Genomic DNA, 16,134 nt, shown 5'->3' with positions numbered 1-16,134 from the left:
CTCCATTGCTAAGGGGACACCCTATGGCAGCTCATCAAGACCTGCACAGAGCATCCATGCCAGCAGGGCATCCCATAGATACAAGCTCAGCACCTACCCCAAAGGGAGCTTAAGGCCTTACCCTGGCTAAAGGAAGGAGGCAACAAACAATTGCCAAAGATGGAAAGAGCAGTTACAGCCACATGGGGAGTGAAGGCTCTGTGTGGAAAGGCTCCTGCCTAAGGCTCCAAAACTGCTGGTACAACAGCCCACACAGCTTGCTGCAGCAGCAGCCCAGAGACTTTGGGCATTTGGTGAGGGAAACACTTTCCTTTTTTCAGAAGCAAAGCATACTTTGCACTCTCAAGCAGACAGTGGTCCCTGCTCAGCTACAAGAGCACGGGACAGAGGCAGCTGCAGCGTGCAGTACCGTAAAGACACTCCAAGTCATCCTGCCCTGAGATCAGCCAGCTCCTGAAGAGGCGCAGGTGGTAGGAGCACTGCTGCAGGTGATGGGCTAAGGTGGCATCCAAGGAGATGGTCCGGCTCGTGGCACAGTCAGAGGAAAAACGCCGTAGCAACTGGGCAACGTGCTGGTGCTCCAACACATCTGGAGGAGAGGGGCCATAGAGAGTGAGAGGAGAGGGGCAGGTACAGCTGGGGACAGAGAAACTGTGGAGATGTGGGGATGGAGCTGCCAGCACCAGGGCCGCTGCGTAAGAAGGACCCACACACACTCTGAACCAAATCCCTCCCACAGGTCAGGAATGCCCTTAAGAATTATGTCCCCCCAGTGACACCAGGGCAGACTCCCACCCAGCCCAGGTTTTGCCCAGCTGCAGCACAGGGCAGTGCCTGAGCAGCAAGGGTTCGTTTTTGCAAGGGAAAGTCTGAGAAGTGAATAATTTTTAGGACACATTCCAAGTCCAATGCAGTTCACGTTTGCCTAGATAAAACCATCGGGCTCAGGGCCAGACTTGCCCTCCTGCAGCTGAGACAAGAAATCCAGACTGCCAACGGTGTTTGAGTCCTGCATCCAAGCACAGCCAGGCACATCAGCACGAGGAAAGGGCATATGGCCCAGCATCAAATGAGCAGAGGCTGTGCAAGGGACCTGGGGGGCAGCAGGGTCTGACTGAGAGCTGAATGCAGAGAGTGCACAAGAACAGAGGGAGCACAGAAGCACTGACTTTCCCTGTCTTTGAGAACAGCACTGTGCAATCTCCTGTGATGTCCTTGCATGACAGACAAGACACCAGCATGCAGGCACGTTTTCTCCCTATACACAGCCTCAGGACTCATGTTATCCACCCAAGACTTGTGCAACCAGGGCATAAACTATTTGGCCTGATGCAGTGCTTTCCACTACCCTGATTCATCCATTCCATTTCTCCACACAGAGGCACCTCTTCAGAAACAAAATCCAGACTCAGAGCTGGGAACACTTTTTGATTCAGTTTTTTAAGTGGTTCATGGGGTAAACATCCCTCCTGCTCAAAGCAATACCAATCCTAAACCAAATATCCCCAACTTTGAGCTCTCACCTGCTGGACCCTGTCTTTGTTTTCTTGACTAAGAAGCACTTTGCCATCAGAAATATTAATTTGGGTTTTGGAAGCAACATGATACATATAGGGTTTTGATGCTATTTGGAGCAGGGGCAACTGCTTTATAGCATGTCTTAGGAAAGGCTGGAACTTGGTACAACCTTTGCAGGCAAGATGGAACAACACACCCTGCTGACATACACCGTGTGAGCTCCGATGGTGTCCAGACACGCAGACAAACCAAGCAGTTGGCCACTCTGGGAAAACCGAAACCAAGCAAGCAGAGAATAGGCTCCCTCTAGTTATTTGAAACAGTAAAGCCACAGTGAGCTGCCCTTTCCCATTTCATCCTTCCCAAAATTTTGATTTTCAGAACAGTCTTCTGAATTTCTTTCATCTTCCAGATTACACCAAGCAGGATGTCTTCATACTCACAGGCTGCCTTGATCACATCAGGCAGAAATACTTGGTAGCGTTCAGTGATCTCCTTTGGTTCCAACTTGATTCAGCAGCAGGAGCCATGCAAGAGGAGGGTGCTGTGAAACCTTTTACAAGTATCTGTGCAAGAGCTGGAGAGTAAACACTGGTTCAAGGCACCTGCTGTAACAGAGCTAGTGGCCTATAACCTCAAAAACTCACACTTTGGTTGTCTGGCAAGTAGCAACACGGAGCAGAGATAGTGAACTGCTCTGTCAGACATCTGTCACCAAGCCTTTCCAGAGATACAGGCAGGATGGGATGAAGCAGGTGATGCCATCCCAGGTAGCACCTTGGCTATCCCCTCCCCACAAGCCAGCACCATCCACCAACAGCAGACAAGTAAGAGCTCTGGAGAGACACAATTCACAGGGCAATGTCTGCAGAAAAGGTGAGCCTACCTGTGCCAACATCACCATGCTTGGAGGAACCACAGGAGCAGCCTAACAGAGAGGTTTGACAGCAGGAAGCCATAAGGCTACCAGTACTCCTGACATGTAAAGCCAGGTGCACTTCCTTCTTTCCCATATACACCAGGCCCTTCCAGGTGACACACAGCTGTCCTACTGCTATTCTTGTTTTTATTCTGCAAATCTGCAGTGTAGAAACTGAGGACCTAAGCTGCTGATGCTTCATGATATGGAGTGGGCATCAGCCCCCAATCCAGTGGTATTCTCCCCCTGGTCCACACCCTTCTGAAAGGCCTTAATGTCATCACAGAGTTAAAGGCTGCTTTAGCAAAGCACTCACAGAGCCATGGCTTTTGCCTTTTCACCTGGAACAGAAACACCTCAGGGGAGAACAGAGGCGTCACTGAGAAGTAACAGGGTATGAGTGAGCACATTACTCACAAGGAGACAATGGAGGAAGGTGAAGCATGTTTGGACACCAGATACACAAACACAAAAAACCACAAGAAGGCTGAGAGAAGAACATGTGCAGAGAAAACTGAATGTGAGCATGGGGTTAGAAGTGTGAGGGAACATCAAATCCAGAAAGCAAACATACCATTAGTCGGATGCTTTGCAAACGACACAGAAAATCGTTTTACGGCTGGCATAGACAAGAGCTCTGAGGAAATAAAAACAGATCATCTCAGTTAACAGCCTGCTTCAAAGGATCCCCCGACCTTCATACACTTGATTACACTTTCAGGTTCACCTTCCTGACCCGCACAACAGCTGCTCCCACTGGCACTGCTGTCGCACCCAGCACTCCGCCTGTGGGTCCGACTGAACCATTCTGCATCTCCCCAGCCCTTGCACTGCCCTGCCAGGGTCTCCCCAACACCACACACTCAGCCACACTCTCAGTCACTCTCAGTCAGCAACTCACACCTCCCCACCACACCAGGCTCAGTCCAGTGCAGCATACAGCCAAGCCATGCTTGCAGCCACCAGAGCACACGTCCCAGCAAGTAGCAGCACCACCGGAGGATGGTTCTCAGGATTCACCTCTGCCCAGGGAAAACAAACACTGTTCTGCAGAGGCACTAAAGAGTTGCAGCACAGGTACAGCTCAAAACAACCTCTTAATGCAAGCTATACAGAGCTATTTATGAATTTAAAGGTAAATCACCTGAGTAGGGAAGAAGCAAAAGACCCATGAAGACATGCCTTTACAATTCTCTGCTCAAAACATTTCAGTACAGGGAAGCTTTGGGACACACCTGTCAGAGTGGTCCTCAGGCTTCTCCTGGCCATGCCCCAGGCCAGGCCAAGCTCTCCCATACAAATCACATATCAGAAAGACTGTGCAAGGACAGACACTGTGCATCTAATGGGGTGCAAACAGAGAGGCTTTAAAGGACATGGATTAGGCTCCATATGCGTGCACACACACACAAGAAAAAAAAAAACAAAAACAAAAATCTGGAAACTTTCTCTTTTTTTTCCCCCACTGGAAATTCCTCGGCTGTCATGAAAAAGAATGGCCTGGATCAGACCATCTATATGTGGGATTTGATATGAGACCCCAGCTAATCATTTTTTTTGCTGCTATTTGGGATCTTTCAGGAAACAGTAGAAACTGCTTTTATTTCTCTTTCATGTTTCATGCACCCATTCTCCCTAGCCCATGGGGTGTGTATGCCTATCCCCCTCACCAGTGCACCAATGCATGCTCCACACCCGCAATGTGCTCCCGTAGCCACATGCAGGGGCTTGGCCAAATAATGTATCTAAACCAACTCTCACTGAAATTTCCTCCTTTAGTGTACTAGCCTTGGAAACTGTTTTTCTTTCTTTAAACTCAACAAACAGCATGTCAGTCTTCCCTACACATGCAATCCCTTGCAAGTGCCTAAGCCCTGGAGCTGCAGTCAGCTGGCCACCATCTCCATCCCACCCAGCCCTCCCCTTGCCCTGAGGGCACATCGACTGAAATGGCACTGACCCAGTTTACTGGATCCCTGGCTTCAGGCAAGCCAACTTGAAATCACAACCATCCATGGACCTTCCCTCAGCTTGAGGTTGAGAAAACTTTGTGCTGAAGTGTTCCTTAGCCCTCCTCCAGCTCCAAGCAAAAAAGACTTCAGAAATAAGGGCCCTTGAAACTTCCCTGGAACAAGGCAAGTTAACATTGGTGAAGTGCTATGTGCCACACACCACACCTTGAAGCATCACAGCTATGAAAAACTATCGAAGAGCTCATGCAAAAATGTGCTGGTTTTCAATGCTGTTAGTCTAAAGAGTGTAGAAAAGGTCTTGAAACAAATGTTCTCCAAGAGTCTGCTGTAGCTGTAGTTCCACTGACTGCAACCACGTGTAGTGATGTTTAGGTTCAATTCCATTATTCAGCATTTCAGTAGTGCTCGTTTAAGCAGAAAGATGCAGATCAAGGGCTCAATTCCAAACTACCTTCCCCAAAAGCTAAAAGTCCCTCTGCTTCCTCCTTGTTTTCCCAAGCCCCTGACACCTTCTCTCCCAATGCTCTTACTGCAGCAAGGCACTGACAGCACAGGGTCCCAGGGTATGCCAAGGAACATGAAAACAGAGGCATAACAACATCAAGACTTATAATTTTGAGTTGTGTTAGACACACCCTAGTCAACTAAGTCTGCATTTTAGGTACTTGAGGGTACAACTGCATCTCAGCACACAGAGACTTTGCCACTGAACTCAAGCTTATGCAGCAGGAGTCCATAGCCTCGAATGCCTGTAGCCCGCTGCAGACAAATCCTGCCACACAGCCTACAGAGACAGGCAGCTCAGCACCAGGACTGAGCAGGTCTGTTCCATGCCCAGCTGGGCACAGAGCAGCCTCTGATGCTTTTCTCTGAGAATCAGTGCTGCCTTGGGCTCCCACTCCTTGCGGAATCAGGAAAGAGGAGCAGCCAGGGCCTTTGCTGGCCTTTTCAGAGGCTCCACTGTGACTCACACTCTGGTCTTGTGCCAAACACCATCAGCTTATTCTGCAACCGGTGAGTAGTCAGTACTTGCCCACCTGAGGCAGCTCAGACTGGTACAGTGGGGTTGAGAACACTCCCTGCCACTGTCATTGACAGCCCACTGTGTGCCAGGAAGTGCCCTTGGGAGGTGAGAACCAGCTCAGTTTTCTCTTACACAAGAAAAGCAGCTAGTGTACATAATGGCACCGACAGAGTGCCATTCTCAGCCCCAACAGGGCTGAGAATTGGACATCTTTCCATCCTGATTTGCTAGGCCATTTTCCTTGCCTCAAAACTGGACAAAAATCCAGATGAACCAACCTCCTGTCTGACCCAAACTACTGCCTTAATCCTGTTCCCACCTTGAAATCCAGCAATGTTAATGTTCCTTATGATCCTTATGATCCCAATAAGAAAGGCACTCAGCTTCTTATTGATTAAAATACCAAAAAGATAAGACATCCAAGACAGACAACCTTACATTCATCCATTCAAATGCTGGGAAACCATAGGTGGATTTCCAACCTGATCAGTGTGCTGTGCAGACCCTGCTCACGGAGCCCCTCAAATCAGTGCCACAACAAATGGTATGGGAACCAGTACTTCAGAGTCTGAGTGTCTTTCCTGTTGGGACACTTGCACTTGTGCATTACAGCCTTCAGATGTTCCAGGACAGCTCAGTCTGTCCCTGTGCCCCAAATTCCTTGCAGAAAACCACCCTCTGCTGCTCCCTGCACATGACACCAAGTGCTGCTGGCAGATCAGCAGGTGCGCCTGCACCCATGGGCACAGAGCAGCGTTTGTAACCTTGGCCCCTATGCCTTCACCAGATTGTCTTGCTGACCTTCCTGGCAGTTTTTGCACAGCTGCACAGAAACCAGATTTTCTAGTCCTTGTGCAGGTATTTCTTCCAAGCAACTCACATCAAGCCTTTCAGGCATATTGCCCTTACTTCCTGAGACCTACCTCAGACTCTGCTGTGTGCTCAGCCTCACTCTAGTGCCCATCTTATCCATGCCCAAGCGTATCACTCTTTCCTTGGGATGGCTCCACCTTCCATGGGCAAAGATCACTGTCCCAAAAAGAGCTTTGTTTAGCATTAGCACAATCACCAAGGTAAGCAAGATGATGTGATCTGCTGGATTCCCATACCAGGACAAACCTACTAAACATCTGAACCAATAAATCCCCCTTCACAACAGCAAGTACTACTAAAACATCAGACCAAAATCAGAGCCCAGCAATACCACACATGAGACTAAACTTCTCTCACAGTGTCAGTTCCTTTCTGTCCTAGCAAGGATCATGATTTCTTGGGATACGGTAAAATTTATCATTGTAGATGTGGTGAATACACACATTCAACTGTCACAGTTCGTAGTCCAAGTCTGTGCCACAGGCACGTTGTGAGACACTGATGTCCACAAAGTATCACCCTGCTGCCAGGGAACACACATACCGTCTTTGTATGTCAGGCTGCTGGCAAACTTTTTGCCATGGCTGCGTGCGTAGTCCTGGAGGTTGGGGGCACTGGAGGAGCCTCCCAGCACAGTGGTGCTAAACAGCCCGGTGCACTGTGACCCTGGAAAGGCAGGGAAGGTGTTAGTAACACATATCCACTGCATGCAACTACAGAAAAGCAGGGTTAGTCATAGGATGAAGAATGAACTGGCCACTTCACAAGCAATTTCAGGAAAAAACACGATGCCTGGAAGCACAGGGAGGCCATGTTCTCCATTCTAAATTCCACAGTGACAAATGCAGAGCAGGTAGCCCAAACCTCAGCACCAGGAAAGTCCCTAACTCCACCCAGGGGTTTACTTCCATTTGGCTTTCTTGCCCTGACCTAAGAGAAACACCTTCACCCCTTTCAGTCAGCAAAGCTACACACTGATGTCAGAACATCATCCTGAAGTCAGGATGCCAAACCACCGATGTTCATGTCACAGAGGTTCATTGCTCTGCTCTTCTGCCCTTTCTCTTTGGAAAGCTCCTTTTTGTGTAGGACACCAAGGGGAGGAAAGAACTGTCTGATCCGTGGATCAGCCTGAGTGGATTCATCTCCAGTCAAACAAGTAGAGAAAGTACAGTGACCTCAGAGTGACAGTGCACTCACAAGCCTGCACTTCACAGACTTCACTGGGTCATGCTTCACTGCTCCAGCTCAGGAGCAATTTGTCCATGACCCAGCCTTGCAAAGCACCAGATGTGCACACAGCTTGGAACTCTGCCTAACCAGTGCTAAGGAACTTGGCATGCAAGGGGGAGGGCAATCTCATCCTGGGGCTTTGGCTTTGCTTCTCCAAGGTACAGTGCTTTGAAGACTGACTTGACTTCGTGTGATATTTAGGGAACACCAGGCATTTGAAAGAGGATTCTTTCAATTGATTGAGGAAAGCAATTTCCAGTAGAGACAAAACCTTATTGTGGGCCAGACACAGGGATTGATTGGCTGTAAATTCTCTGCTAAATGGTCTTGCTGCTGCATTCTGTACTGAGAATATGGACTGCTCAAACCAACAATACTCCTGCATACCAAAGACTTCCAGAAACAAGCAGATTGATCTGGTTCCACCTTGTCTGCAGGTCTGAAAATAACCTGCAACACCGTCTAACAGTATTTATCTGGAACAGCGCAACTGTGGAAGAGACCTTGCCTATATTGGAAGCAGCTCTTGATTCTAAAATATGCATCACAGCATGATTTAGGTTGGAAGGAGCCTGAAGCTTTTTTCCCAGCACCCCAGAAGGACCAACTCGGATCAGCTTGCTAGGGTTTGCCCAATAAAGTTGTCAATATTTCCAAGAAAGGAAATTTCACAACCTCTCTGGGCCCCTGGTCTAACATCTGGCCCATTCATGGTGGGTGAAAAATTTGTTCCTCCTAGCCAACTGGAACTTCTTATGCTGCAACTTGTGCTCATTGGTTCTCCACCAAGCAGCACAGGGCTTTGGGGATAGTCTGTCTCTGTCCCCTCTGCAACTTCCCATTTAGGTGGTGAAAGAGCATTAAGGTCTCCAGTCCCCACAAGTTCTAATCTGAACAAGCATGGCTCTCACTCCTCCAATGCCACGTGCTCCACTCTTCCCATCCACTTCCACTGCCCCACAGTGGGCTGACAATCCTGACACACACACCCTCCACGCCCCAGGGAGCAGGACAGCAGAGCTACAGGCACTCACAGAGGTGAACAGATGGAAAGAGCCAGACCCCTCAGCTGGACAGCTGTACTCCAGCTGATGCAGCCTAGTACGCTGTCAGCCTTCCCTGGTGTGAGGACACATTGCTGCTTCACATGCACTCATTGCTCTTCAGGACCTCAGCTGTGTTTCTGCAAAGATCCTTAAGCCAGAGCTTCTTTGGAGAAAACACAGAGATCCTGAGCATTGAAGTGTTCTTGTACAAGCTCCAGCTGAGCTGAGGACATCTGCTGCTGGGGTGACCAAAAGGGTCCTTGTAGCACTGAACTGTAGCTGCTCTCCCACTGTGACACTGCTGGTGGCTTTGCATGGCACAGACTAGCAAACATGTGCCCTCAGACATAAACAAACTCCTGCCTGCAGGGTCACTGATACACAAGCCTTAGAAAGTTTCCTCCTAATGCCTTAAATTGTTGCAAAGTAATGACTCAGCATGAACTGGAATCTGTCAGAATGCAAATTAAATTTTGTCATGCATCAGACAGGGTGATGCCTCTAATTGCTCTTCCATGGTTTAAAAACAAACAGCAACAAAAAACACCCAACAGATTCATTTACTGGCAGATAAAAATGGAACATCAGATTTTTAGGACTGTGTATTTGGAGCAACCTTGTGCTGTTAATCATTAAGCTAAGGATATCCTAGTGTTTCTGCTCTCCTGCTGCAAAGAGAGGCATTCTGCTAGTGCTTTTGAGCCAGAATAGAATTTACAAAGATGACTTTATGGACAACAGCAATTGTCTACAGTGAACTCCAGAAGGCCACTGTACCCAAAGTACACACACACACACACACACACATCCTAAAGAACACAACAGCCATTTGGATTTAAATGTAGCAACACTTGCTAGAAATTACTATATGTGCTGGATATTTACTGTGCATTTAATTGTCATATGTTCATTCAATGTGTCAGATGTTTAAAAACACTCATTCTTGGTTTCCCTCTGGGAATCTCAGCACAAGGCTCTGTGCCACTGGCAGTGCACCACCTCTACTGCTCAAACAGCCAGCTCTGGCTGGTTTTACTCTGTTTTGAAGGGTTCTTGTAAGCAAAGAAAGGTACTGAAACATCCCTAGGCTTCTCAAATTAGAAGCACATACATTATGGCAAACAATCCACAACAATGAACTTGATGCTGCCCAGAAAAACGTGTCACGCTCCAAAGCACAGACAAAGCAAGCTGCAGCCACCTGTTTTCAAAAGAGGAATTTCATCTTTTACATTACTGTAGAGGTACCATTCTAGAACACGAGGCAGCAGGGCACAGCTATTGCAGGAGCTCTCTCGTGCTCCCTGCTCCTGCATGCCTACACATCTGAGGTTACACCAAGACAGGTATTCCACACAGACAGCCAGGCTCTGACTGACAAGGTCAGACAACAGGAGGTAGGCTCAGCCTCAGAAAACTCAGAAACAGCAGGTAGTGCCTGAATGAACCCCCTCATAACACAGCTGCTGAGACAAGTGTTAAAGCCAAAGTTCAAGCTTCTGGAGTTCTGTATTATCTCTTAGAGAGAGAACACATTTCAAATCCTAAAGGGGCAAGAAATTAGATTTCTGAAAAACAAGCTGGAAAGGAATCAGGAAGATTCCTTGAAGAGCTTGACTTGTACAGGTAAAGAGGCACAGTTCTCCATAGCAGGCCTCAGGTGAAAAAAAAACCTCACAGAAACACAGATATCCTGTGTTCAGGATCAACAGTTGTGCAAGCTGTTGTGGTACAACAGGTCTCTCCTGCTCATGCCTGCATGACTCTGCAGAAGAGAACGATGGCTGGGCTGGAGGTCTATGTCACAGATCAGATCTATCAGCTCCTACTCAGGGTTTTGTCCCTGCAGAGTTTCACAGGTGGGAGAGTAACCAGCACAAGTTCCCAGCAAGGCACAAGAAGCAAGATTCATGAAATTAAACCTGCCAGGATCACATTTCAGATTTTGTTGTAAAGGAAAAGTACTGCACAAAGGTGTAGAAAAGCAGTGTTCTTCTCTATTGCCAAAACAGGCATTCCTCAAAAACCTGGAAAAGGCTATAGTCCAAGGGCTGTAATATCTGCCTTCCACAGCACAGGCCTTCTGCTAGTCACACATCCAAACAGTAAAACCAGTTTGCAATACCAATTGATGTATTCAGTAATTCTCCAGGCAGATGCATCTCCTTGACTATGTGCCATTTAAGAAATTCCCATATTCATCCATATGGACTCACAAAATAGCCACAGGTTTCTTCAAGCCTAAGGATGGCAGCTTGTCACAGCTTGCTGATTCTCACAGTGGCACTGGGAAAGGCAGAGATAAGTGAAACAACACATTCAAAAATTACCATGGCCAAGGCTACTGTCCCTTTATGAAAATAATATACATCAGCCATTCCTATTTAGATTTCTCCAGATGGCTGGAAGCATAGCTGGCAGACTCCAGGGATACTTTCTAACCACTCAGAAGAAAATTCCCTTTCCTTGGTAAGAATTAGATTCCAAAGAAGCTGCTCAGAAGCGGCAAAGGAATGAGCAGGGCCTTTCAGAAGTCCTTTGGCTGCAGGCTGTCCATTCAACAGAGTGACGAGTCAGAACTGCCACAGATCTGCAGCCATGCCACAATACTAAGATGGTTTTAAAGAAAAGGAACATGGGCATGACGTGGGCATTATCACCTCCTCTCTTCAAGACACAGGTTGCACAGCCATCTCTGAAGCTCATGACAGCAAAGACAGTTTTTCCAGTTTCAAAACAGATCTTGCTTTAGCGAAAATATTTCAGGAAAAATTTCAACTATTCAGACAATAGTTTAGGTTAGGATGACATGAAATGGAACAATCAAGGACAGAGAATGTCAAGTGCCCTGAAATATTCTCTTCCACTGGCTACCACAAGAGGAATGTCTGACCAGGGACTTCAGCTGGAATAGAGAGCTATCAAACACTCGGTATGTGACACATCCGTTCCATACAACAGCTCCTTAGGAAGCAAAGGTAGAAATAGAACAGTCTCACACATAGAACAGCTTTGCATACAAACTGATGTTCTGCAGAGCAGAAAACACACTAGTTCTCACCTAAAATCATCACTTCCTACTAAATTGAGAAATGGTGTGACAAATGAAAGCAACATAGAAGCAGAGGCAAGCCTGCAGGTAGGCAGTTTGCTCCATACTGGAAAGGATGAAAAATTCATCTTCGGCCCCTAGCAGCTGCAGGAGAAGTTTGTACACAAAAGGCACTAACTAAGACAGTCTCTACAGTGGTCTCAACAGGAGCACTGAGAGAAGACACAAAACATATAGACACATACAAGGAATTCAAGCCAGATGTGTATGTGGAGACACAGACTAATGCCCATGGAAATAGAAAGGTAAAAGTGAGTAGGCTGGTTACAGGACAGGTACAGTACCTAATCCACTTTGCTTCATCTCAGAAGACTGCCTGGAATAAGTGCTGAAGAGGCGATAACCTCCTGATTTAGAAGAAGATTCAGACAGCACCTGCAATGACATAGTGTAATTAATCATCATCATGCTCCAAGTTACCCACTGCTATCAAAAGCCTTTATGCATCAACTGAAGGTAAAGAAAGGTATATCTCTCCCTTAAAATCACCATTTTCAAGAAGCACAGAGGTGCTTCCTATGCTAGGATTGTGACAGTGAATGCTCAATTTTAATTTTAAGGTTTTGTTGGATTGTGGAAGAGTGGAAATTTGAAAAGTATGATGGGACTCATGTAGTGAACATCTTTTCTCCCAAGACTCTTGCTGAGATCCCTGGGACACAGACTTCCCTCTTTAGCAGCAGGAAATCATATCCCCTTTAACTTAGTATGTGCCTATCACAAAGAGCCTCTGAGTGCTGCACACAGAGGTGACCTTGTGAGTGACATACAGTGACAGAAGACAGCTAAAAAATACCTCAAACTTTAACTCTGCTGTTTTCTGGTTCAGAAAACTGATGGCAAAAATGCCTGTGAACTCCCTCTGAAAGGAGGGATAATTCCAGAGTACTCTGAGGGTAACAGTCACCTGCTGACTGTGACACTGGCCTTGTGACACAGAACAGCCTGGAAGGAGAGAGATTAGAACAGTAAAATCAATTTTGCTACTTCACCAGACCAGTTAATGGGACAGTTCTAAGCCCTGACAGTTTAAACATGCTGGATGAATCCACCAGTGAGCAGGGACCCCTGATCAGCATGAGAACTTATATGGGATGGAGGAATGAGAAATGTGGAGCTGCCTTTGTGAAAGGCAAAGGCTGGAGCCTAACAGAAGGCAAAGATGTCACCATAGCTAGGTGGTGAGGTTGCATGTAATCTCATACTGGCTACACCAGTGCATCCACAGAGCATGTAATTCAAATAATGCTTGTGTTTCTCAAGCATTTCCTTCCTTGCTCTTCCTCACCAGTTCCTCTGGCCTGTGTTCCTGTCCTCCCTCAATAAGGAAGAGTTTCAGAGGTCTGCCTTCCACAACATCCCTCTTTACCTTCTGCAGTTCCTTTCCCAGAATCAACTCAGACTCTGCCATGTTAAAAGAAATGCCAAGAAACCCAAACCAAGCAAAAGGCCTTTGCAAGAAGAAGGAAGGGCACCTATAGCATGGTTACCTCCATGGATCCCGTCTTGCGGTTCCTGACCAGCGGCGACCTTCGCTGGATGCTGACGGGCTCGGAGGGCTGTGGGGACTTCTGCCGAGCACAGTCTGGCTCATCACTGCTCTTCTTGTTCGAGAGGTCCTCTAGGCTGCCTTGGTCTGCCTTCTTGTCCTCATTCTGCTGTAAGGAAACACTCCACCCATGTCTACAGGCCCACAGCCTTTGCCCATGTTGCCCCACACCAGCTCCAGGCTTGGATCTCCTGCTCTGCCAAGATCACCAGGAGGCACCCAAAGTCCCAGCAGACATCCTGATGAACCCAAACGGGACACAGACATGACCTGCCAGCTCCCTGTGGGCACCCACTGCAAGGAAGCTTCTGCAGCAGGGCCAGACAGAGCAGGACAGCGCCCAAATATCCTCTGGGGTTGGCAGCTCCTGCCCAGGTGCCTGCTCACCTCTGCTGAGGCTGGCCGAAAGCCAAACCCCGTGGGAATGTTCCTGTCCTCCTCACAGCCTTTGACACCAGGGCTGAAATGCAGCTCCACATGGAAACGCTCCTCTGAAGAGGGGTCCTGTGAACACACAAAATGAAAGGTAAAGAACCAAACCCAGTTAATCCTGCCACAGCACAGGTCAAGGTCCAACCCCATCGTGCTGGCCAACACACATCCCAGGCCCTTCCTTTGGAGGGAAAGCATCAAGCATGAACAGAATGGCTCCAGGTTTGTCCCATCCAAAAGGACAGCCCTGCTCAGCACACAGCTGAGGCATTCTGACTGTTGCTATTTTGGGACAACAGCCACAGGGGAGTACAACAGAATGAGGCTCTATTTATACATACCCACATGGCCACTCCTAAAGCCCAGCCCCTTCTGACCCACTCCTGCTGCAAACCCAGCACATCCCAGGACAGGGGAAGACCGGGTCCCTCCAGGACCTTCAGTCAGGCTATTCCAAGATTTAAGTAACTCTCTCTAATAACAGTTTTTCATTAACCTTTTTTTAAGGAAGCCAGAGCTTTTACAGTTATCTGACACTAATGATATAAAAACCCATATAAACCACCTTGACTGACTGGCACATCCACACCACTCAAGAGAGCTCTAGTCACATATTTTTTGACAAGGATCACTTTTAACATTCGAAGCTCACACCAGCTCTGTGAATACAAGGTTCTAACTCCATAAGGTGTGGGGTAAGGGGCTGCTCCCCTTACCACTACAACCTCCTGCAGCACAGAGACAAGTCACAATGGCTGATGATCATCATGATGATCATTAGAAGCTGATCATGCAGTTCAGTGACAAACCTAGTTACAGCCACCACCCTCAGCTCCCACATTCCAGCTGTTTATTAAATTATTCTCTTTACTGCCTGAAGATACCAGTACACACGTCCCTATCAGCACACTTTAGAATAAAAAATAGTTTATGGATGTGGAATTTCTGGATATTTTCTAGATATATTTCAAAAATACAAATCAATTATCACTCAGTTTTATTTATTTTTTCCTACTATTCACTTGCAATTAATACTTAAAACCAGCAAATGATTTTGCACTAGCAAATGCTTTAAAATAGTCAGTATTAATTACGTAAGTTCGGTATTACTGCTCAGGATGACATTCTGCTTACATATAACAAGCATTAACTGCCTCCCACATAAACTAAAAACTAGCAGCTGTGTTAATGATCCATCTGTTTTTGCTCACAAGCAGCAAGATCTCAAGTTACAGGCTTCCAGCTGAACTCATCTCTGAGGACTGTGCCTTGCAAGGGGGCAGGAAGCACTGTATCCTACTGCTCTATCTCTCACCTTGTTGTTGTCCTCGTAGAGCATGATAACAATCTGGGTCATGTAGTTCAGCTCTGAGATAGCACTCAAATAGTCCATGGCTCTCTTCCACTGCTGGTCTTTGTTTTCCTGATACATACACATAAACAGTCGCATGGGATAAGCAACAGCAGACATCCTGCAGCACTCAGTGAAATGGGACTGAGAGAGATCATCTCTCTCTGCACAAGGTAACATTGTCAGGACAAAAGCACCTTGCTTAACTTGCATGAAGGAACAACCTTGCAATTTGGTGGGGTGCTTGCAGTGAGGAGCAGCTGCACGGAGGGATGCTACAGCTGCCCCCACCACCCATGTGCAGATCTGAGCTGCAAGCCACCGTGCCATGCTGACTGGAGACAAGCAGAGCCCACTGCAGCTTCCCAAACACAGCCATTCTCAAACTACAGAAAGGAGCACAAGGGATGAACCTGTGCTAAATAAGGAACCAAGTGAAATGCTTTTATCTGATGCTGAATGAAAAATCTGGAGACATGCTGAACCCTTGGACTCTGCACAGCAGGGCAGCCCACCCTTCAGTGCCTCCCAACGCTGCCAGGAAATGGTCACACCTGAAGTACCACCCATGATGCTATGGAGTGAATCACCACACTGATGGACACGAACTGAACCCTCCACTTCAAAGAACACAGATGCAGCCCAATAACCCTGTGCTGGCAACACAGCATCCTTGGGCACTTGAGTCAAGGAGTAAGGGAGCATCTTATTCAGTGAGTGATTTAGAGGCACTTTTCCAATCACTGTCTATAGATGGGCTAAGCTGCCACAGACACCAGAAATCTGGCTTGCTAAGCAAGCCCAAACTCTCAAGGCATTTCAGACCATGCTTAAAAACAGGAAGATAAATCAGAGAGCCTCTTGAGAGGAGTAAAGCAGATCTTTTCTCAGGGTTTGCATGCCAATTCATTCAGGAAGCAGGTGAAGAGAGAGAAAGTGAAGGGTGAGTTTGATGAATTAATCCCTAAAATTGTGTCATCTGCCACTCTGGTAGAGAGCACATCCTGAATTTGCAACCTCAAGTCTCTCCCTCTGTAAGAAAACTGATTTTATTGACTTTAAAAAATTTATATGAAGACTATACAGGACCAACCTCTTAAAATA

The 16,134-nt window shown here is 47.2% G+C and overlaps 1 protein-coding gene across 17 annotated transcripts in view; it reads right to left on the bottom strand.

Annotated features, from left to right (window-relative positions):
- The window catches only part of PPIP5K1 (diphosphoinositol pentakisphosphate kinase 1), a 43,694-nt gene that overhangs the window by 7,202 nt on the left and 20,358 nt on the right, over positions 1-16,134 (bottom strand). For 3 of the 17 annotated variants that reach the window (XM_015638809.2, XM_015638810.3, XM_015638811.2), the window contains 7 exons: positions 14,995-15,102; positions 13,635-13,751; positions 13,189-13,356; positions 11,983-12,073; positions 6,851-6,973; positions 3,012-3,074; positions 410-589 (listed from right to left, as the gene is read on the bottom strand). In XM_015638809.2, coding sequence (XP_015494295.1) covers positions 410-589; positions 3,012-3,074; positions 6,851-6,973; positions 11,983-12,073; positions 13,189-13,356; positions 13,635-13,751; positions 14,995-15,102 — 850 coding nt within the window. The other 14 variants (XM_033517073.1, XM_015638823.2, XM_015638812.1 and 11 more) reach the window with 14 other exon arrangements.

The sequence above is a fragment of the Parus major genome, chromosome 10 (genome assembly GCF_001522545.3).
Source record: "Parus major isolate Abel chromosome 10, Parus_major1.1, whole genome shotgun sequence".
Taxonomy (NCBI): Eukaryota; Metazoa; Chordata; class Aves; order Passeriformes; family Paridae; genus Parus; species Parus major.
The sequence above is the reverse complement of the archived record's forward strand: the minus strand, read 5'-3'. Positions and strand labels throughout refer to the sequence as shown.